This window comes from Rhinatrema bivittatum, chromosome 7, assembly GCF_901001135.1.
Source record: "Rhinatrema bivittatum chromosome 7, aRhiBiv1.1, whole genome shotgun sequence".
NCBI lineage: Eukaryota > Metazoa > Chordata > Amphibia > Gymnophiona > Rhinatrematidae > Rhinatrema > Rhinatrema bivittatum.
The window spans coordinates 223,306,112-223,330,709 of NC_042621.1; the positions used below are offsets into that span (position 1 = coordinate 223,306,112).

General features: G+C 49.4%; 1 protein-coding gene across 3 annotated transcripts in view; it reads right to left on the minus strand.

The window, feature by feature from the left end:
- Positions 1-21,788, minus strand: part of LOC115095763 (solute carrier family 35 member G1-like) — a 67,291-nt gene extending 45,503 nt beyond the window's left edge. The window contains exon 1 of one of the 3 annotated variants that reach the window (XM_029609881.1): positions 21,413-21,788. In XM_029609881.1, the coding sequence (XP_029465741.1) occupies positions 21,413-21,482 (70 nt within the window). In that variant the 5' untranslated portion in view covers positions 21,483-21,788. Of the gene's footprint in view, positions 1-21,307 lie in introns of all 3 variants that reach the window. The other 2 variants (XM_029609880.1, XM_029609879.1) reach the window with 2 other exon arrangements.
- Between the last annotated feature and the right edge of the window lie 2,810 nt (positions 21,789-24,598).

Sequence of the window (24,598 nt, forward strand, 5' to 3'; positions counted from 1 at the left end):
GATTATCTCACTCGTCGTATTTCTTTCCAGATCATTTATAAATATATTGAAAAGTAAGGGTCCCAATACAGATCCCTGAGGCACTCCACTGCCCACTCCCTTCCACTGAGAAAATTGTCCATTTAGTCCTACTCTCTGTTTCCTGTCTTTTAGCCAGTTTGCAATCCACAAAAGGACATCGCCACCTATCCCATGACCTTTTACTTTTTGTTAGAAGCCTCTCATGAGGAACTTTGTCAAACACCTTCTGAAAATCCAAGTATACTACATCTACCAGTTCACCTTTATCCACATGTTTATTAACTCCTTCAAAAAAGTGAAGCAGATTTGTGAGGCAAGACTTGCCTTGGGTAAAGCAATGCTGACTTTGTTCCATTAAACCATGTCTTTCTATATGTTCTCTGATTTTGATGTTCTTTCTATATGTTCTCTTACCCTCAGTGGGTCCACCGCCGACCACGTGGCCCACAGCGCCGTCTTGCCGCCCAGGAGTCCCGGCTCCGAGCCAGCCCCCAGGGACCAGCCAATTGGAGCTGCCGCTACCGACAACCAATCAACCGGCGCCCCAGAGGCTCTTTAAATTCAGACACCCGACCGGCAGATCGTCCTCTTCGCGGGGACCGGCACGAGGGAAGGCCTGCGCGATCGGCGCCACAGACCCACCGGGGTAAGGCCCTTAAATTCACCTCTTACCCTCAGTGGGTCCACCGCCAACCGCGTGGCCTACAGCGCCGTCCTGCCACCCGGGAGTCCCGCCTCCGAGCCAGCCCCCAGGAACCAGCCAATTGGAGCTGCCGCTACTGACAGCCAATCAACCGGGGCCCCAGAGGCTCTTTAAATTCAGACACCTGACCGGCGCCGCGCGCTGAAGGAGCGCACAAAGGGGCCCGTCCCTTTTCCCCCCCCCCCTTCGTGCAGCTCTGCCGGGCGGCCCCTAACCATTTCTCTTGTATCCCGGAATTCATGCCCTGCGATACCCTCTTCAAAGCAAAAGAGCCCTAATCTCCTGCGCCCCTCTAGCAAGGTCCTGCCTTTCTCTTGTTACAGAGCCCTTAGCAGCTCGGCTCCTTCTCAACAGGCCCTCACCTCGCATCCTCATAGATGGGAACCCTCACCATACCTGTGATCAAATATCACCCGAGAACCTGCAAAAACAACACCAGTACCACCTCTTCTCACTTCATTCGCCATCAGAGACTAATACCAATAATGATCTCCCCATTCACTCAGATGCTTGGTCTCTCGCTCTTCACTCTCTCACTCTTCAATGCCCAATCACTCACCAAAAAAACAGACATCCTTAACGACTACCTCTCAGAAGCCAGCCCAGACATCTGTGCCATCACGGAAACATGGCTGAAACCCACGGACACGGTGATCACTAATCAACTTCCCACACATCTCTATGATCTTTACTCCATACCCAGACCTAAGAAAAGAGGAGGAGGTCTCCTTTTAGCAGCAAAAAAAGGCTTTGACCTCTCCCTTCAATCTACCAACTCCTATTACAACATAGGAGCTGCCTTCTTCAAGTCAAACCACCTTCAAATCTGTTTAATCTACGCCCCTCCTGGAACCCTGGAATCCAACCCCTCTCCCATCATAGAACTCATAGCGAAACACATCAACGCAGCCAAACCAGCTATTATATTAGGCGACTTTAAATTGCACGTTGACGCCTCCCCTCGATCACATACCTGCGAAACTCTCCTCTCCTCGCTCAGCTACTTAGGTTTCTCTCAAATCGTTAAGAGCCCTACTCACATAGCCGGACACACCTTAGACCTCATTTTCATCAAGGAGGGTATCTCTCTCACTGCCAAGCCCAAAAGCTCACCGGTCCCATGGTCGGACCACCGGATCATCTCCACCAGGCTTGAGATCAAGGATCATCCTTCCCTATCCTTCCCTAAAACCACAATACAATTTAGAAAACCCTGCTCCTCTGACCTCCTCAACTCCCACCTTTCTAAGGAACTACCGTGTTTCCCCGAAAATAAGACCTCCCCCGAAAGTAAGACCTAGCACATAGTACATGTAAACGATCGAATTAGCTACGTTATTCCCTCCCATACAGTAACGCGCGCCCCTGCTGTTTTGCCGCGCGTTTAACCTGCTAACTTACCGCCTACCCTTACCCCTGCTTAGAGGCAGGGGTAAGGGTAGGCGGCAAACTTTCCCCCAGCCCCCGCTCATCTGCCCTGGCCGCGTCCATGGGTGCTGGTCTCCGGGGCAGCCCCAGTCCTCTCCCCCCCTCCCGAAGCAACGAAAGTGGAAAAAAAGCAAAAAAGCGAAAAAAAAAAAAGCGAAAAAAAAAAGTTGCAAGAGAGAGAGGGGAGAGAGGACGGGCAATCCTACGCTCGGGATTGCCAGTCCTCTCCCCTCCTCCCGAAGCAAGGCGCGAAAAGCAGCCTTGCTCCGGGAGGAGGGGAGAGGACTGGCAGTGTAAAGCAACGAAGTGACTTACTTTTTTCACAGCCCTCCTCCGGAGACGGACATCGACGGACACAGATCGCGGCTCCCCTGCCTCCCGGAGGCGAAGATGAATGCCTGCACGGGCAAAAGCGGCCCCTGTACGTGCGATTGGGCCGCTCAATGCGTGACGTTACATGCCGTGACGCCAAACGTCGTGACGTCACGCATTGAGCGGCCCAATCGCACGCACAGGGGCCGCTTTCGCCAGTGCAGGCATCCATCTTCGCCTCCGGGAGGCAGGGGAGCCGCGATCTGTGTCCGTCGATGTCCGTCTCCGGAGGAGGGCTGTGAAAAAAGTAAGTCACTTTGTTGCTTTACCGTACACTGCCAGTCCTCTCCCCTCCTCCCGGAGCAAGGCTGCTTTTTGCGCCTTGCTTCGGGAGGAGGAGAGAGGACTGGCAATCCCAAGCGTACCGTAGGATTGCCTGTCCTCTCTCCCCTCCAACTTTTATTTTTTTCCGCTTTCGTTGCTTGCTTCGGGAGGAGAGGAGAGAGGACTGGCAATCCCAAGCGTAGGAGAACCGTCCACTTCCTGGTACCTGTCATTTCAAATGTCATTTGAAATGACATTTGAAATGACAGATACCGGTACCAGCGTGTCCGTGAAGCGTTAGGCCAGCGCACCCAGGATACTGTATAGCGCTCTATACAGTAAAATGGGTTGCGCTTCACGGACGCTTCTTACCGTAGACGCAGCTTGCATTTTTTAAAATTACTGTACCGGTATAAAGTTTCCAGCCAAAGTACGGTATTACGGTAGGGGGCGCCGCGAGCAGTGGTATCCCGAGGGGAGCCAATGCCCCCGGGCGCAGGGAGGCTCATGCGGCCGTCAGTGACACGCATGTAGCAGGCAGATCGGCAGGGCCGTGGTGGAGCTCACGTCACCACGGCCCGAAGAAAATGATCGCGTTCAAATGCGCTGATGCTCCTCCTCCTTCCTGCCTCCGTGACCCCGGAAGTAAGCGTTGCCGGAGCCGCGTGGGCAGGAAGGAGAAGGAGCATCAGCACGTGCAGAAGAGGAGAAGCGCTTACGGGCCGCCGCGAATCATTGCAGCGACCCGAGAAGAGGAAGAGGCCCCGGCAGCAGGGCCGCTGTGGCCCAAGAAGAGGAAGAGGCCCCGGCAGCAGGGCCGATGTGGGCCGCTGTGGCCCGAGAATAGGAAGAGGCCCCGGCAGCAGGGCCGCTGTGACCCGAGAATAGGAAGAGGCCCCAGCAGCAGGGCCGCTGTGACCCGAGAAGAGGAGTGTTGAGGTCCTCCTGGTGGCCGGAAGCCGCAATACCATCCCTGCTGTACAAGTGGTCCAGGAACTGCTGTGGGAAATCGTTCCAGTCTGTGGGAGCCAGGTACTTTTCAGCCCTTTTTTGTGGCCCTGTGTGTGAGTCAGGCAACCAGTGTGTCACTTTGATTCTTTAGGGGATGTCTGGCAACCAGTGTGTCACTTTGATTCTTTAGGGGGTGTCTGGCAATCAGTGTGTCATTTTGATTCTTTAGGGGGTGTCTGCTTCTCTGCTGAAAGGTCTAAAGTACAAGAAATAAACAGTACTGGTATATTTTTACCCCTAGACATGAGCGCAAAAAGAAAGAGCTATTCCGTCGAGTACAAGAAAGGAATCGTGGAAGACTCTCAGGGCAAAAATCTTACTGCTTTCTGCAAAGAGAATATGTTGAGTATCCGATTGGTCCGAAAATGGCAAGCAGATTACGGTAACCTCAGTCAACAAGTGGACAACGGAAATGCTAAAAAGCGCACGTGTGGATCAGGTCGGCAACCATTATTTGCCGAGCTGGAAGACCTGATCTGTGAATGGGTTGTTGACAGGAGAGCAAAGGCTTTGGTTGTGAATAGGGCTCAGATTCAAGAAGTTGCCCTTGCAATGGCACCACAGTTCGATATAGCCCCCAAAGAATTCAAAGCATCACAACACTGGCTGGATAGTTTCCTTCAGCAAAGTGAACTGTCTTTAAGAAGATCCACAACACTGTTTAAGCTGGAAGATGCTGAAATTATTAAACGTGCATTTGCATTCAAGTCCTTTATTGATGACGCTGACTTATCTAAATACAATCTTTCCAACATGATTGCTATGGATGAAACTGCAGTTTTTATGGGCCAAGCATCTCAAACAACAATTGAACAGCGTGGTGCCGCCTCAGTGTACATTCCCTCCACTACTTACGAAAGTGCACGTGTTACCTGTATTTGGCAATTCGTCTGGATGGCACTAAAGTCCCACCTTTAATCATTTCTAAGGGCACGAAGGATAAGATTGAATGTGTTTCAGGCATTTTTATTCTTGAAACTGAAAAGGCCTGGGCCACACAAGCAGTTATAAGGATGTGGGTCGATTTAATGCTTCCGCTTGTTATGCGAGGGAGCCAAAGAGGTCTGCTAGTCTGGGACGCAGCCAGCACATACCGCGCTAAAGACATGAAGACATTTCTTCACGCAAGAAAAATAGATTCAATAATGATTCCCGCAGGAATGACGGCCTATCTCCAGACTCTTGATATTGCAATAAACAAGCCATTCAAGGACAATTTGCGCATGCAAATTAATGACTACATTGAAAATAGAATGGAGAGAAATCAGCGTGGAAACTTTGTGAAGCCTAAACTGCAAGAGGTTGTGTCTTGGGTGAAGAATTCATGGGAGAAAATCACTGACAGTTGCATGGCAAATGCACTACGAGCAGGCTACCTTGACAAAAAGTATTCATTTAAGGACAGTGCTATTGCTAGACATGAGAGATTTGGGCCAATAATTCTGAAAGAAATGCAGTTACAAGAAATTCACCAGGAAATTCAGGGTTTAGATTGTTATGATGATGTGCCAGAAGATGATGACATGACTGTCATAGAATAAATCTTGGTTTGTGTTTAAAAATATGGGGATCTGTAAATGTACCGTAAATGATTGTTGTACATAGAACTAATGTTAGTAACAAGAAATTCTTGATAGGATTCACAGTTAGTTGTCATCACAAACCAGCATAACCAGAATATAATAAATGTTCATTTTTTTGTTCAACAATATACCGGTATTTGAATTCTTCTTCATGGGAAAAATAAGACATCCCCAGAAAATAAGGCCTAGTGCATCTTTGGTAGCAAAAATTAATATAATACACTGTCTTATTTTCGGGGAAACAGGGTATATCTCATCTCGACCTCTCAGACGTAGATGCAGCCATCACTTCATGGATTAATGTCACCACAAAAGTTGCAGAGCAAACGTGTCCTACTTCCACCAAAGTCCTACGCCACTCGTCACATAACAGGAAACCATGGTTCACCCCTGAACTAAAGGCCCTCAAACAAGACTTTAGAAAGAAAGAACATAGCTGGAGGAAAAAAACGTCCACTGCTTCATTAGCTGCCTACAAATCTCTTCTTAATGCTTACAGGACCATCATCCTCAGAATGAAGAAAGACTTCTTCGCTAAGAAAATCCACCATTTCATCTTTGACTCAAAAGCCTTATTCGCTTATGTCTCGGCACTCACCAAACCATCCCCCCCCCCCCCCCCCCCCCCCCCCCCCCATCATCCCAAATGACTTAGCACTCGACAAATCCACAGAACTGTCAAAATACTTAAGAACATAAGAACATAAGAAAATGCCATACTGGGTCAGACCAAGGGTCCATCAAGCCCAGCATCCTGTTTCCAACAGTGGCCAATCCAGGCCATAAGAACCTGGCAAGTACCCAAAAACTAAGTCTATTCCATGTTACCATTGCTAATGGCAGTGGCTATTCTCTAAGTGAACTTAATAGCAGGTAATGGACTTCTCCTCCAAGAACTTATCCAATCCTTTTTTAAACACAGCTATACTAACTGCACTAACCACATCCCCTTTGAGAAAAAAATCTCCGACCTAACCGTCGCACTCAACACTCCCCCTGCTTCTCCCTCCCCTCTCATCCTCCCCACCCCTCCTCAACAAAACTCAATGCTTGAAGCTTTCGAACCAACATCTTCGCTGGAAATTGAAAATATCATCAAAAAACTGAAACCAGCATTGCACCCTTCTGACCCAATACCGACCAACCTACTTTTTAACATCCCAAACACCATTTCAAAGCCAATCTCTCAAATTATCAACCTCTCCTTAACCCAAGGCCTAGTGCCAGACCAACTAAAGCTCGCCATTCTTAAACCCATTTAAAAAAAGCCTAACTTGTCCCCAACGGACCCAGCTAAATTCCACCCAATAACTAGCCTTCCCATGATTGCTAAAATCATGGAAAAAATAGTTAACAAACAGTTATCGGAATACCTTGAGCAACATCACATTCTTTCCCCCTCTCAACATGGATTTCGGAAGACTTTAACCACAGAAACCCTTCTTATATCCCTTGCGGACAACATCCTAATAAACATGGAAAAAGGTCAAACTTACCTACTCGTGCTACTCGATCTTTCTACCGCTTTTGATAGGGTGAACCATGCAATTCTCTTAGATCGATTAACAGACATAGGCATCAAGGGATCTACACTCAGCTGGTTCAGATCCTTCTTGTCCAACAGGTGCTTTAAAGTCAGGATTAACAATAAAGAATTCCCCTCTGTCCGCTCCAAACTGGGCGTTCCCCAAGGATCCTCCCTCTCACCCACTCTATTCAACATCTACCTTCTTCCGCTCTGCCACCTTCTTACAAAGCTAAATCTATCCCATTATCTGTATGCAGATGACGTCCAAATACTCATTCCAATACAGAATCCCTACAAAAACCCTAAACCACTGGAACACCTGCCTTCAAGCAATTAACCACCTGCTTTCCACTCTCAACCTGGTCTTGAACACCAACAAGATGGAGATTCTTATCATCTCTCAAGACAACCTCGCCACCCATCCTACATTACCGCCCTCCTCACAATCAGCCAATTTAACTATTAAACACTCTCCTTTTGTCAGAGACTTAGGCGTCACTCTGGATAACCAGCTTAACCTTAAGAAGTTCGTGAACAAAACCACTAAGGAGTGCTTCTTCAAACTCCAAGTCCTCAGAAACCTAAAACCACTAGTTCACTTCCAAGATTTCAGACTGGTACTGCAATTCATCATCATGTCGAAACTGGACTATTGCAATTCCCTTCTACTCTGTCTCCCAGCCAACTCCTTAAAACCCCTTCAGATGGTTCAGAACTCCACAGCCAGATTTCTCACCAATACCAAAAAAAGGGAACACATCACCCCCAACCTTCAGAACCTCCATTGGCTACCCATCAAATACAGGATCCTCTTCAAGGTACTCACGATCATTCATAAAGCTATACACAACCTCTCTGCCCTCCACACATCCACTCAACTAAAACCACATACCTCTTCTAGACAAATCAGGAGTGCCTACAAAGACACCTTATATGCCCCCCAAGCCAAAACATCCCTAAGAAAATGCGCCATATCGACAGCAGGACCTCATCAATGGAATGCGTTACCCCCTGACCTTAGACAAGAATCTTGCCCATCTGTATTAAAAAAAAAACTGAAAACATGGCTATTTAGCCAAGCCTTCCAGGACACTTAATCTCCCTTCGCCTGTAACCACACTCTCCCAAGCGAACATTCCAGTCGGACACTTTAGTCCACTTCTCAGTTCTGCTGTTTGCACTAGTTATCATCTCTTCTGTTTCTGAGATGATATGAGAGGATTTTATTTTATGATATGTTAGATGAGTTTTGACTTGTTTTTTACTGTTAATTGTCACCACTGTTCCTTGTACCGCCCCTGAGCGAATGTTGAAGTTACACTGTAAACCGATATGATTTGTATATTTTACAGGAATGTCGGTATAGAAAAAATAAAAATAAATAAATAAAAATAAATAGAACACTTTCCACTATTTTTACTGGCACTGAAATCAGGCTAACCGGTCTGTAGTTTCCCGGATCACCCCTGGAGCCCTTTTTAAATAGTGGGGTTACATTAGCTATCCTCCAGTCTTCAGGTACAATGGATGATTTTAATGACATGTTACAAATTTTTACTAACAGGTCTGGATTTCATTTTTTAGTTCCTTCAGAACCATGGAGCAAAAAAGAGGAATTATGACACTCTGTTTTATTCACCATTCCCTTCTTAATAATTCTTAAAATTCTGTTTGTTTTTTTTGATCGCCACAGCACACTAAGCCAACAATTTTAACATATTATTCACTATATCCCCTAGATCTTTTTCCTGGGTGTTAACTCCTAATATGGAACCTAACATCGTATAACTACAGCATGGATTATTTTCCCCTATAGGCATCATCTTGCACTTGTCCACATTAAATTTCATCTGCCATTTGGAAGCCCAATCTTCCAGTCTGACAGGGTCCTCCTGCAATTTATCCAATCTACATGTGATTTAACTACTCTGAATAATTTTGTCTCATTTGCAAATTTGATCACCTCAATTTAAAGGGCCTGCGATGGGAAAAATCCTGCAGCCCTTGTTGCTGACATCATTGCCCTGGGGCTATTTAAGGCTGGTCCTTGCCTGCAGCCTTTGCCTTGGCAATAGGTCTTCCCCATCTGGAGCAGTGGTTTGCTGAGTTCCTGGTCTTCTTCTTTCTTCCGTTTGGACTGATCTTGGCTTAATCCCGGACTGGACTTCGACCCTACACTTCTCACCGCCTGCCTCAACCTTTGCCTGGACTTGACCATCAGCTTTGATGCCTGCCCCTGACCTCGGCCTGTATCACCACCGCTCTCTTCTCTGAACCCCTGGCTGTTCCTCAACTGTCCCTTTGGCGTGCTGCCTGCAATGTTCCAACTTCCTGGACGTCCACCTCTGCAAAGTCCACACCTAAGATCAGCCAGCCCCGCACCTGAAAGCTCAACCTAAGGGGAACATGGGCTGATATTAGTGAAGCTCCAGCTGGGCCTCTGCTTCCACGAGCCTTACCTACTGATGGTGGGGACCTGTGGGGCTCCTTCCTACAGGTAGCATCAACTCCCCCTCAGTTCAAGGGTCCACCAGCATAACAGGCTCACTGATCTATACCAAAAGTGGTATCAGACTTCCATCTGAACCAAACCTTACAGTTACTGTTGTTCTACCCAAAGCGTCACAAAACAAAACAAGAACAGATTTATCATTCACTGGATTGTAGATGAGCCCTACTGTATTATCTTTCAAGAACAGAGACTTATCAGAAGACAAATCAGTTCTTTAAATCCTATGCAGACAATAAGGTTCAAAATGTCAACAAATAAACTATACCTTAAAAGAACTTGCACCACCAATGCCGATAAAACCGCATCATATACGAGCAATGGTTACTTCAACAGCATAGCAGAATACCCATATCTGAGATATTGCAAGTTGCAACATGGACTACCAAGGACACATTTATAAAACACTATTATCTGGGAAATGTCTCAATTCTGATGCAGCCTTTGTAAAAGTGGTCTTCCAAGCAGCACATAAGGACTCAAAAAATAAAGAGAGAAAAGTAGCTTGCTGCAAATATTTCAGGGTTACAAAAATAATATTAATAATAATAATAAAATTAAAAAATATATATAGTGTAGCAACACAAGCTCAGGAAGCCCACTTGAGCAGCTGTGTTGCATGCTTGTCCATGAAGAAATGGAGAAATTACTTGTTACGAGCGCGCGCGGGCGTGGTCGTCTCGAGCTGGTGGTGAGCCCTTGGGCCACGGCGAAAGCTAGGGAGGAGCCCCAGCCACACCGTGGGAGGTGAGCTGGGAAGGCATGGTGAGCCAGGCGGGTACAGAAGCAGGCACAGAGTCTGACCCTCAGCCGGACCTGCACGCCCATGGCAACCAACACTGGAAGTTGATTGATGAACGGTCCTCCGACTGTTCCTGGCCCTTTCGGACCTGCCGCTGGGAACGGCAATGGGCAGCAGGCCGGACAGAGGCGAGGGCAGACAGAGTCCTTTACACTGAGACGTCAGACGGGGGCTGAAGCAGACATCTAAGACAGGCTGAAGCAAGACGTTGAAGAGGAGGGCTGGAAGGAAACATGGCACTGTCCATCAGGGCGCCCTACTCAGCCCACCCGTGGGACTGAGTCGCGGACCACCCCGTCCCAGACGCGCCCTACACAGCCCAGGAAGGCTGTTCGCGGACCACGCTGAGGAAAGGAGGGTGCAGGGAAGGCAACACGGAAGATCCAGGCGAACAGGAACTCCGATGCTGGGATACTGACATCCGAAGCCTCTTCGGCTGGCAAGCAGGGAAGCTCAAGAGCCCGTGGGACGAATCCCTCCTGTTGGCCACTCTAGGGCCCAACAGGACAGAAGGCTCAGGAACCAGACAGGACGTAGGGCAGAAGCGAGCGGAACTGGATCAGGACATCAGGAACACATCAAGGCAGACATCAGGAACAAATCAGGTAGTGGACATCCGGACAGAGACAGGACAAGGCGCCATCAAATACATGGAGGACCTGGATCGGCAAGGTTACAGGCGACAGTAATGCACAATCTGCAGGCCAGTTGCAAGTGACAAAGAAAGTCCTTAAATACTGGAGGTTGTAGGCAACTCCCTAGGAGGAGCTTGCCAGGACCGCCCCTCGCTGGTCCTATAAATAAGGTGGAGAGCTGCGGGCCAGCCCCTAGGGAAGGGCGTCGCCCAACAGGAAGTCCAAACGCAGAGGCATGCAAGCCACAGGCAGGCCACAGGAACAGCTAGGCCTCCCAGGCCCTGGAGCAAGTCTCGGATGGAACACAGGCGAGGCCCTGGCTTCGGAGCGGCCTCCGGTGGAAGGTGAGAGACCACCTGTAGCGCAGCAACAGGGGGGATCGTAACATTACTTACCTGATAATTTTGTTTTCCTTAGTGTAGACAGATGAACTCAGGACCAATGGGTATAGTGTACTCCTGATAGCAGTTGGAGACAGATCAGATTTAAATCTGAAGTCAGCCCCTAGTACATATACCCCTGCAGGAAGTGCAGCACTTCAGTATTCTCCTCGAAAGGCATTGTGGATATATGTGTGACTGACTAATTTGATTAACTTGAATAACTTCATAACTTGGATAAACTTTATAACTTGATTAACTTGATCTGGTTGAATTGGCTATAGCTGGAGACCGCCAGGGCCCTCAACCAGAAAGCGTCAACACCCGGCAGGATGGGTGTCCTAAGTGAAGGAAAGCATGGCTTACCCTTGAATCATTCGAAAGTTCCATGAGTAACGGCAGCCAAGGGTGGGATGCTGAGTCCATCTGTCTACAGTAAGGAAAACAAAATTATCAGTAATTTCTCCATTTCCTAGCATGTAGCAGATGGACTCAGGACCAATGGGATGTATAAAAGCTACTCCTGAGCCGGGTGGGAGGCTGCCCGTGACTCACTTAGTACTGTCCTTGCAAATGCCGTGTCCTCCCAAGCCTGAACATCCAGGCGGTAGAACCTGGAGAAGGTATGGATGGAGGACCATGTCGCCGCCCTGCAAATCTCGGCGGGTGACAACATTCTGGTTTCTGCCCATGACACTGCCTGGGCTCTAGGCCTTGACTTGTAGAGGCGGCGGCTTGCCTGCTTCTACGTAGGCCGCCTTGATGACTTCTTTGATCCAGCAGACTACAGTTGCCCGCGAGGCCGCTTCCCCCTGTCTCTTCCCGCTGTGAAGGACGAACAGGTGGTCTGTTTTTCGTACAGGTTCCAACACTTCCAGGTATCTGGATAGAAGTCTGCCGATGTTGAGGTGACGTAGACTTCGAGCTTCTTCCGAATTCTTAAACTCATCCGGCGATGGTAGCGAGATGGTTTGGTTGAGGTGAAAGTGTGACACCACTTTGGGAAGGAACGAAGGGACCGTGCGTAGCTGGATGGTTCTCGGGGTGAGCCTGAGGAATGGCTCACGGCAGGACAGTGCTTGTAGTTCCGAAATGCGGCTGGCTGAACAAACTGCCAGCAGGAATGCTGTCTTCAAAGTCAATAGTCAAAGAGTCAGTCCACGGAGGGGCCTGAATGAGGCTCCTGCTAGAAAATCCAGGACCAGGTTGAGGTTCCAGAGAGGGTACCAGCCACTTTAGGGGTGGGTGGATGTGTTTGACTCCTTTCAGGAAGCGTGAAATGTCTGGGTGAGAGGCTATGCTGTCGCCCTCGCTCTTGGTGCCGTAGCATGACAATGCAGCCACCTGTACCTTGATGGCGTTGAGGGACAATCCCTTCTGAAGTCCATTCTGTAGGAATTCCAAGATCGCGGGAATTTTGACTGAGTGTGGTAGGATGTCGTGGTCTTCGCACCAGGCTTCGAATACTCTCCAAATCCTTATATACATCAAAGATGTGGAGAACTTGCATGCTCGGAGTAGGGTGTCGATTACAGCCCCCGAATATCCGCTCTTTCTCAGGCGAGCCCTCTCAATGGATCCTCGTGTAGGATCGGTCCTTGTTGAAGCAGGTCTCTGTGTGAAGGCAGTGGCAGGGGGGTCCCTGCCAATAGTCGCCTCATGTCTGCGTACCACGGTCTTCTTGGCCAGTCCGAGGCCACCAGAAGTACTAGTCCCTTGTGTAGCTGTATCTTGTGAATGATTGCGCCCAATAGGGGCCACGGTGGGAAGGCGTATAATAGGGTCCCCTGTGGCCAAGTCTGTACCAGGGTATCGATCCCCTGGGACTGAGGTTCCCGCCTGCGGCTGAAGTACCTGGGTACTTGGGCGTTGGACCGGTTTACCAGAAGGTCCATGTCTGGTGTCCCCCACCGGTTCACTATCATTTGGAATGCTGCTGACGACAGCTTCCATTCTCCTGGGTCTAGACTTTCTCTGCTGAGGTAGTCCGCCGTGATGTTGTCTTTCCCGGCGATGTGGATGGCTGAGATCCCCTTGAGGTTTACTTCTGTCCACGACATTAGTGGGTCTATTTCCAGAGACACCTGTTGCTTCTGGTTCCACCCTGACGGTTGATGAAGGCCACTGTTGTGGCGTTGTCCGACATTACTCTGACCGCTTTGTCTCGGAGTCTGTGAACGCATCGTAGGCAGGCTAGTCTGACCGCCCGCGCTTCTAGGCGGTTGATGTTCCATCCCGACTCTTCTGCGTTCCACTGCCCTTGGGCGGTTAACTCCTCGCAGTGTGCTCCCCATCCTCGTAGGCTGGCGTCTGTGGTGAGCAGGGTCCAGATTGGTGAAGACAGCCTTGTTTCCTGGCTCAGGTGGCTGACCTGCAGCCACCACCGTAGCTGGGTCTCGACTCTGCCCGGGAGTGATAGGCATACAGCATAGTTCTGAGACAGTGGATTCTATCGCGATAGAAGTGAGCGCTGTAGGGGTCTCATGTGAGCTCGCGTCCATGGCACTACTTCCAGTGTGGATGCCATCAGACCGAGGACTTGTAGGTAATCCCATGCTGTGCGACGAGGGTCGCTCAGCAGGATTTGTAAGTGGTTCCTCAGTTTTGATCTCCTTGTGGGAGTCAGGCTGACCTTGTCTTCTTTGGTGTCGAATAGGATTCTTAGGTATTCTAGAGACTGTGAGGGCTGCAGACAACTTTTGTTTGTGTTGACCACCCATCTGAGGCTCTCCAGTAGAGTTTTGACTCCGTTGGTTGCTTGGTGGCTTTCCTCGGGGATTTCGCCCTGATCAGCCAATCGTCTAAGGGTGTACGAGGATTCCTTCCTTCCTCAGTGTTGCCGCCACCACTACTATGATCTTGGTGAACGTCTGGGGCGCTGTAGCTAACCCGAAGGGTAGTGCCTGGAACTGGTACTGACGGTCCAGGATTTTGAAGTGTAGGAAGCGCTGATGTCCCCAATGAATTGGGATGTGTAGGTAGGCCTCCGAAAGATCCAGGGATATGAGAAACTCTCCCGGTTGCATCGCCCTTATTACGAAGCGTAGGGTTTCCATGCGGAAGCGGGGAATCCTCAGGTTGCAGTTGACCGACTTGAGGTCCAGGATGGGCCTGAACGTTCCCTCTTTCTTGGGGACGATAAAATACATGGAATAATGCCAGTATTTATTTCTTGTGGAGGCACTGGGGTTATGGCCTCGAGGGCCAGTAGTCCGGTCAGTGTACTGCCGCCCTCTTGGAGAAGTCATGGCAGGGGGATTCCACGAACTTGTCCGGAGGGGTTCGTAGAAAATCCAGGTAGTACCCCTCCCGAATGATGGCTAGGACCCACTTGTCCGAAGTTATCTCGACCCATCTGTGGTAGAATAGGGCTAGTCTACTCCCTATGGCTTCTTCCCTCGGACGGGTCGGCTGAATCTCATTGTGGGGCGTGGCTGGGGCCTGGACCCAAGCTAGTTCCCCTCTTGTTATGCTTGTTCCGAAAGGACTGGTTCCTGCCCATAGGGCGGGGCGCTTGATAGTTGCTTCTGTATGGATTGAAGTGCTGTGAACCTTTGCCCCTGGCGGACCGGGGGAAGGGTCGCTGGTTTCTCTTATTCCTGTCCTCCGGTAGGCACAGCAATGAGGACTCGCCCCATTTGTTGGCCAGTTTCTCTAGTTCGCTGCCGAATAGGAGGGATCCTTTGAAGGGCATCCTTGTGAGACGCGTTTTGGAAGATGCGTCAGCCGACCAGCTTCGGAGCCAGAGTTGTCTCCTGGCAGCCACAGCTGAAGACACTCCTCTGGCCGCTGTGCACACCATATCGGAAGCAGTGTCCGCAAGGAATGATACCGCTGGTTCCATGGCCTCCCCAGGGGTGTTGCTCCTGGTCTGAGAGAGGCAGGCACGTGTCACTATGGTGCAGCAGGCTGCTATTTGTAGGGACATAGCGGCGACGTCAAAGGACTGTTTAAGGATGGATTCCAGACGCCGGTCATGAGCATCTTTGAGCGCTGCTCCTCCCTCCACTGGGATAGTATTACGCTTCGAGACCGTGCAGACCATGGCATCCACTTTTGGGCATGGCAGAAGGTCTTTGGCCACCGGGTCCAGGGGGTACATGGCTGCCATAGTTCGTCCCCCTTTGAATGTGGACTCTGGTGCACTCCATTCCAGGTCAATTAGCTGCTGGACGGCTTGTAACAGAGGGAAATGGCGGGAGGTCTGGTGGAGGCCCTCTAGCAGGGGATTCATCTTAGGCTCCCTGAAGCACTTGCGCCCGGGATAGCGAGCTCCTTCAGGCTGTGGGTGACCAGGTCTGGGAGCTCGTCCTTGGTGAAGAAGCGTCTCATGGTTCGGTGAGACTCTGTCCCCGGGGGGGGAGTTCCCCCCTCTTCTAGGGGCTCTGCTTCCTCTTCAGAGTTGTCCGTGTTCCCATAGGTGGGGCTTCTGGGCGGTGGAAACATTTGTCTAGGCCTAGAGGGGCCTGGGGCATAAGGGTCTTCTGGCGGAGGCTGTGGTTGTTTAGCCGGAGGCTCCGTCTGCATGTGGACGAAGGTGTGAAGCTCTTTGAAGAATTCCACCCATGAGATAGATGCTGGGTCCAAGCTAACGGGTGTTGAGTCCCTGGGGGTCCCCGTCTGAGGGGGTGTCCCACTCGAATTTCCTAGGTCCGGGGTACTCACTGAGGAGCTAGTACTCGGCCCTGGGTGGGACTGGCCCTGGACTGGATCTATCAGGGCATCCTCGCACTGAGCGCACAGGGCGTTGGCCTCTTCGTTTGTGCGGCTCTGATATGGCATGCTGGGCAGAGGCCTTGAGCCTTGATCTCCGTTTCCAGGGGTGCCATGGCTATAGGCGCGTAAACCCTTGTGCGCTCCGGCGCGCCTAAGATGTGCATGTGGGTTGTGCGCGTAGGTGTGCGCCCAAGTGGTAGATATGCGCTCAGCCTGGTAGGCGCGCGATGCACGTATAACTTATGTGCACGGCCCTTCTGCATGTAACTTTATGCGCACATGTATTTTGTGCGCCTAGCGAACCTTGTGCGCCCGGGTTGAGACGGCGGACAGAGCAGGAAATAGGGCTAAGATGGCGACAGCTACCATGCGGGCAAAATGGCGACCACCTCGGAGGGTATCCACGAGGGAAGACCCTTGGAACTAACCGGGGCCTGGCCCTGCTAGGGTGGATCAACCCGGCGGCACTGGTCCTGGCCGGCGACCTGTGCGACTCCTCGAACCTCGGAGACCGGAGTCTATGCTGAAGATTTCTACCTTACCTTGTCTTCGGCGCTTCCCGGTTTCGTTCCGGGCGGTCTCTGGCTGCGGGGGGAGAGAGTAAATACCTTCACCGCCTCACTCGAAGGTGCACCCGCTGCCTCTCAGCAGCGCCCGAGATCGGGGGCTAGGTCCTCGCTGCCATTCGGCCGCCAGACCGAGGCTTACCTCCGAGGGACCACGGAAATCACCTCGGGAATTCTCAACTGGGGGAGGGCCCGAGGGTATCACTGCAGTAGAGCGGGGCTCATCTTCAGAGGTAAGTTTTCTTCCGAATTTTGGGTTTTCTCCGTTGAATTTGTGCTAATGCTGTGAGAGCGTGCAGATAGTCCCTAATTGCTATGGAGATGGAAAATACTGAAGAGCTGCACTTCCTGCAGGGGTATATGTAGTAGGGGCTGACGTCAGATTGAAATCTGATCCGTCTCCAACTGCTATCAGGAGTACTCTATACCCATTGGTCCTGAGTTCATCTGCTATATGCTATGAAAGCAGAATTGCTTATCTGATAGGGTGTTCTCCGTGGACAGCACTGCAAACAGCCACACAATCGCTCCCGCCTCCTAGGAAAGCTAACTAAATCATCTACTGGACAAACTTGAGGGACTCTAGAACACAGACCATTGGGTGGAAAGAACCATGCGTGCTCAGAGCAAAGATCTAGAAGATTCTGACCACAGATAAAGAGCCTGTCTGAACTCCACCCGGTAGGATAACTTGTGTGGCTGTTTGGGTTGCTGTCCACGAAGAACACTTGTTTCAGATAAGGCACTCTTCCTATGCTGCTGATTCGTCCAGGGCCCTGCACCCTCCTAAGTGATGGCTGCTTGTTCATCATTGTAAATCAACGCACATTATGTAGCAGTGTTCCCATCTATGGTGTCTTCTGTTCTTTCCAATCTATATAAATAAAAATGTTAATCTCAGAAACCACTGCACCGATTGCTTTCAAATTTGGACACAACCTTCCTTTCGCATACGGGAAGGTTCTTCTGTACTTACATTACATATATGTCACACCTGTGACAGGTAAAAAAGGTTTAAAAATTGGTTCCTCAAAACAGCGACATCTGGTGGACGTCGGACGTCAGCGCGACCTCTTACACCTTTCACAAACACACACTCCACACACATGACAAATGTATTTAATTCACACACCCTCCGAACACACAGAAATCCACACTCCTCACACTCCCACACACACACATCCCAACTGGACTTACTTCACACACCCTCCCAAAACACACCAAAACGCACCAAATTCCAGTCTGCTACACCGGGGGGCCACGCACATGTCACATGTTGGCAATTCCCACACCCTCCAAACTCACACAAAAACACCCTCCTCACACCCCCCACGCACATGCCTGTTCTACTTACTGCTCACACCCTCCGAACATACACAAAAGCGGAAACAGGTCCGTGCTGCTCCAGAGGGGGGCCAAGAACAGTCCGGGACACATCGCGTACACTACGGCCGTCGGCTGCCAGCAATCAAAATGGCGCCTACGGCCCTTTCCCTTACTATGCCACTCGGAGACAACAATGGCGGCAGTAGCCCATGTGACATAGTAAGGGCGAGGGCCCGTCGACGCCATTTTCAGGACTGGCAGCCAGCGGAACTTTGCCCTTGCTATGTCAGGGAACCTAGCGCTCCCATTACTCCTCCACAGTGACATAGTCAGGTCAAAGGGCCATCGGAGCCATTTTCATTGCTAGCAGCCGACGGCCCGAACCCAAGATTTCGATCCCGAACCGAAAACCTGCTCCACCGACTGACTGTTTGCACAGGTATCCGGGGGGGGCTGCACGGTGGGGGGCCGTAGTTATTTTCTTGCGCACATGTTCAGGGGGGGGGAGGGGATGTTTCGGTCACTCTGCAACTCTCGTGGGGGGAGGGGTGTGGGGTGCGTATTTAAACACTGCGTTTATGGTGGGGTTCTTTTGGGGTGGAAAGACTGAGGGCACACACAAACACAAAACGTCCCTGATCTTGGAAAGGCACCAAATTAGCCCTCTACAAAACAATTAACTAAATAGAGAGTGCTAACTTGGTTAGGCACTCCCCTATTTTGATACAGAACACGCACAACCTCCCACTGACGGACCACGTTTACTACCACCAATTTCTATTTCGGTGTTTTTTTCTCAATTGGCATCCTAGCTGCTTCTTACAGTCTGGGTCCTCTTACCTAAGAAAACATACATTTCAGGGGAGGGAGAATGAGGGGAGAGGTGAGTGTGAGGGGAGAGAGTTGGAGTGGGGACAGGGGAGGGAAGGGGACAGGGGACAGGGGAGGGTAGGGGGGGGTGAGTGACCAAGGGGGAGGAGGATGAGTGACTGAGGTAAATGAGCAAGGGGAAGGGGGAGGGAGGGTAAAGAACCTGACTCTGCCACTGCAACGCGTGGCCAGGTACCGCTATTCAGTTGATAAGAATCTTTTGAAAGGATTTCTTTATTTATTTCTTTATTTTAATTTTTTTCTATACCGGCATTCGTGAAAATATCACATCAAGCCGGTTTACAATAAACAATGGGTGATAACCGGAACAGTCTTTCTTAAAGACTTCTGTCGACTACAAAATAAAATAATTTATTTTATTTTATTTATTTAACATTTTTCTATACCGACCTTCAGGTCGGTTTACATCGAACAGGGGTAAATAACTAAGGTAAAGGAAAACAAAGTTACATTAAACGAGGACCGTGAACTTGGAAGCTTAGGTAGCTGGAAGAAAAAGATTAAGTTAAGTTAGAGGGAGACATAACAAATTCCAGACTAGAGTTAGTCCAGACTAGAGTTAGTCCACATGTTAGAGTCGGTATCCATGCCGTCCAGGTAATCAGAGGAGGGGAGGTTCCATAGTTTGTGAGTAGATACCGCCTAATGTGTGTCCCAGGGTTCTGGGAAGGCTTGGCGGAACAGCCACGTTTTGAGTTTTTTCTTAAAAGTTAGCAGGCAAGGTTCCAGCCTGAGTTCTGCAGGGAGGTTGTTCCAGATAGCTGGGCCTGCTGTTGAAAATGCTCGGTCCCTAGATGCGATGAGTCGCGTGGCTTTGGTTGGCAGGGCTTGTAGCGTTCCTTTGGATATTTCTCTCATTGGTCTGTTAGATGTATGGAGTTTTAACGGAATTTCAAGGTCGAGATAAAGGAGATTGTGGATGGATTTGTGTATTAATGTTAAAGATTTGTGTAGGACTCTGTGGTTGACTGGTAACCAGTGTAGGTTTCGGAGGATGGGTGTAATATGATCTCTCCGGTTGGTGCTGGTCAGGATCACCTCTCTGACCAGTTTCTCTCAATCACACGCATGCTCTCTCTCACACACTTTACATAGATGATCTCAATCAAATGTTTTCACTCACAGTTACACATGCACACTCTCAATGACACATACATTCTCTCACTTACAGACAAGCTGGCTGTCTCTCTCTCATTTCCTGCCCCTCCCCCCCGAGCACAAACGGTAGCTGCAGCAGCCTCCTCCTCTAGTCCCGGCATGCCAAGAAAGAAGATTCCTATCGGCCACAGGAGGCTAATTCTGCTGTTTCATGTGGCATGGCTTTTTTCTTCCCGCGCCCCCCCCCCTGCACGTCACTTCCTGTTTTGGGCCAGGGGGGCAGGTGTGGGAAGAAGAAAAGGCCCAGCCGCAGTTGCCAGCCTCCACCTACACTGCTGTCGTTCCCATGAAACCGGGGCTGGTGCCGCGGCGAAAATACAAAAGCAGCACTTAGGCGGATGGCTGCTGCTGGTGGCCACGAGCAACACCTGTCACGTGATTGGGGTGACCGGCATGCCCGAAGCCCCGATAGGCCAATCCGCCCCTGTCCCCCACCCAGCAAATACACCATGTGCTTCTTAATGGGTCCACCTGAAAGTCAGTACTGCAGTTGCCTCCCTCTCATATTTAGTCAATAATAATGATAACTGTGGACTTTTTAAAGATAACTAATCCCCCCTCTCTAAAGATCGCTTTCAATATAGCTCAGTCTTGACATACACGTACGCGCACATAGAGATACACATTTATATATGAACATTTCTTTTAGTGTTTCATTTCTTTTTCTATGGCCTCTCTGAATTCACTGCTTCGTGGCTCCAGCAAATCAAAGAAAACCCTACTGTTGATAACCTTACAGTTGATAAGAATCTTTTGAAAGGATTTCTTTCTTAAAGACTTCTGTCGATTACAAAATAAAATAACAGCAATTGTTTTCACATGGCGTGGCTATCTCTAATTAAGCACTGCTTACTTGCCTTGTTGGGCTATTTAATATTGATATCAATTAATGGTGAAGAGGTAATCCAGAAGTCAGGGCTGCACCTACCAGGTCACACCCAGGTGAACAATGACCACCTGGCACGCACAGGAGTGGCAGTTATCAGTATCACTTCCTAGGCAAATTTTTTTTTGTCAAGTCATCCTGTACAAGTTACAAGCAAGATTTCAATTGTTTTTCACTATGGGGAAGGAGAACAAAGCAGGAAAATGGGGAACACCACCGTACTAAAACTCTGTGGATTTTTTTTTTTCGTAGTTAAGTTGCTTCTGGATTTTCTCGGCGAGTGAGCAGTCGGCCACTCCGCCCGGGGAGATACCTGGATTTGACCTTTACCGCCCCCCTCTTTCCCGGCCGTTTCCCCGCCTGACTCCCTCGCCTAAGTGCGTGATTACATCACGCTGCACTCCCTCGCTCCCCACCCCTTCCCGGGCCGTGGAACTCCTGCATCGCTGCCAGCGTGAACCCATGCCGGGAGGGGAGATAGTATCCGCCCGGGGGACGCTGCTGCTCCGCCCCCTCGCGCTTTCTCACCGGTTCCTTGCGGTGTCTCTTCGGGACCCATGGGGATTAGAGAGCTGCGCTTCGCGCGGCCCTGCGAGTCCCCCGCTGTTAGCTCTCCCGCCAGCATCCCGTTACCTGCCGCCTCTTCCTCCTCCTCGTCGCTGTTTGCTGTGGTAACTGCCACCGTTGCCTCGTTGGAGCCCATGAAGGCCGCTGCTCCCCCGGCAACACGTGTAATCCTCTCCGGACGCAGCCGGCAAAGACGTCTTTGTCGTGGCTCTAAGTCGCTTCTGGCAGGGGTAATCCTGTGGCCAGCCTCGTGTCCCCGGCCGACCGAGGAGGGGGGAGGGATACTTCAGGTGACGGGACCATCGCGTTTCCTGCTGATCTCAGTGACAGGACGGGCAGCCGGGAGCCAAGGACACGACGGTGGCAGCAGCCCAAATCCCGCCCCTTCCCAACCCCTCCAGGGGCAAGCAGCGTTCCCGTCGCCGGCCAGTGTTACTTGCCACCTGTTTCCCCTGAGGGAAGAATGGAGCGCGCTACCGGCTCGCTTCACATCCGATTCCCCTCCCCACCGCTGCCGGGTTTGTACCTGAGACATTACAAGGTGACGTGTCTTGTCCAAGTTCACAAGGAGCATCAGTAGGAGCTGTAGATTTGAAAACTGGATTTCCTCCCTGGTTCTCAGCGGTTGCTCTAAGCACTTGGAGGTTACTCCTCTACTTACTCTTGGACCGATGCAGTAAAGTGCCCACATGCCGAGCGCGCTGTTAGCCCCCGGTTGGACGCGTGTTTTTGACAGGCTATTTTTACCCATTATACTCAGGCCGATACAGTACAGTACGGAACGCACTGTTAATCTGCATTTGGATGCGCGTTTCTGACGCGCTAGCTTTACCCCTTATTCAGTAAGAGGCGGATTTTAAAAAGCATTTACTCGAGCAAAACTGGTTTTTGCTCGAGTAAATACTCTTTACTCAAGTAAGTGGGCTTTTCAAAATTGCTACAATATATGCCATTGAATTGTCCATGGGATTTACTCAAGTAAGTGCACTTTACTCGAGTAAATAGCTTTTGAAAATTGCTACGATAGTATGTCATATTTACATGCGTAACTCCTTTGAAAATGACCCCCTAAGGCGTAATAGCGCGTCGAAAACGCGCGGCCGACCGGGGGCTAACAGTGCGCTCGGCCTGTGTGCATTTTACTGCATCGGTCCGAAACTAATAGCGCCCACAACATGCAAATGCATGTTGATGGCCCTGTTAGTTATTCCCATGCGATTCAGTAAGTAAAATGTGCAGCCAAGCCGCACATTTTACTTTCAGAAATTAGCGTTAATTTCTGCCGGCACCGGGAAAGTGTACAGAAAAGCAGTAAAAACTGCTTTTCTGTACACCCTCCGACTTAATATCATGGCGATATTAAGTCGGAGGTCCCAAAAGTAAAAAATAATTAAAAATTTTAAAAAAAAAATTTTAAATCAGCCCGCGGCTCACGGGTTGAAAACTGGATGCTCAATTTTGCCGGCGTCCTGTTTCCGAACCCGTGGCTCTCGGCGGGTTTGAGAACCAATGCCGGCAAAATTGAATGTCGGCTCTCAAACTCGCTGACAGCCACGGCGTCTGTCAAAAAGAGGCAGGCCCTCATTTGAATACTGAATCGCGCACACAGGAGAGTGGCCTATGCGCTCGCCCACTCTCCTGCAACGTTTACTGTATCAGTCTGACAGTAAGGGGTAATAGTACACCCTCCGACTTAATATCGCCATGATGTTAAGTCGGAGGGTGTACAGAAAAGCAGTTTTTACTGCTTTTCTGTACACTTTCCCGGTGCCGGCAGCCAAGCCGCACATTTTACTTTAAGAAATTAATGCCTATTTCATTGAGAAAATATTTCTTGGAGGTTTTGAAATTTCAGGAGGGAGAAATCCCTTCAGTTAATAAGCTTTTTTATTTACCAGTTTCTGCTAAAAACCGAGAAATTTCTCAAAATATTGCTGCCAAAGGAAACCTTACACAATTTTTAGAAGACTCAACTTCTGAATTTTATGAATGTGCTACATTAATGGTATCATTTATTGCTGAGCGGGATGTCAGTGAAATTATGAAAAGATACTTTAAGAATATGGTAGTGCCCTTTAGGGGTACACAGATTCGTATATATCCAGATTTTGCTCCAGTAACACAGGAGAAGAGACGAGAATTTTTAGTGCTAAGAGCCCAAGTAGTCTCTTTGGGGTTTTCATTTGTGTTAAAATATCCCTGTAAGTGGATAATTAAGTCTTCAACAGAATGCTTTATTTTCTTCTAGCCGGAACAACTAAAATCTTTCCTCAATGCTAAGAGGGTAGTTATAACTCCCTCTAATAATTAGCACTAGAGTGGATCATGTAGTAATAAGCTCCTGTGACAAGTTAAAGCCCTATGTTAAGGATGTTTCCGCTTTATTAGTCTCCAATTATTTTTCTGCCCTCTGGTCAAAGTTTCTTTAAGGGGAAATGCAATTGTTCTGTAATCAGATGAAAGTGAAATTGTTCTCTTCTTTTTTTTTTTTTCTTATGTACTGAACTTGCATATCCATTTTCTTCTAGTAAGATGATGTCTTGCTGTAATGTTAAATTAGAAAAAAAAAAAAAGAAATTAATGCCTGCCAAAGACAGGTGTTAAAGTGTACAGAAAAGCAGAAAAAACTATATTAAGTTGGAGGCCCCAAAAATAAAAAAAAATTAAATCTGCCCGTGGCTGCGGGTTGGAAGACTGACGCTAAATTTTGCCGGCATCTGTTTTCCGAACCCGTGGCTGTCAGCGGGTTCGAGAACCGACACCGGTAAAATTGAGCGTCGCCTGTCAAACCCACTGACAGCTGCCGCTTCTGTCAAAAAGGTGCTAGGGACATGCTAGTGTCCCTGGTGCCTACTTTTACAGCGGGCCCTCATATGCAAATTTTTTCTTTCTGAATCGCGCGCCCAGGAGAGTGGCCTGGGCACTCGCCGGCTCTCCCGCTGGTTTTTCTGTATCGGTCCATCTGTGTCTAGGGGAAAACTGCTTCATGGGCTGCCTAAGTGTAAGGCTTCTGTTTACTTTATTGTTAAGGGACAATAATAGTATCCTTTCTTTTTTTCCACTTATTTAGAAGCTTATATTCTGGTTAAGCACCAGAAATGTACACCCAGGTTCCTGGTTGCATCATGTTTCTAAAATATTAAATTATTAAAAACACGGGAACCTATTTTGATAGGGGGAAAAAAAGCAATACAAGCAGGAGCTGTACTGGTGTTTTTGTTGTCTTGTGTGAACCATTATTGTTCTTCCCAT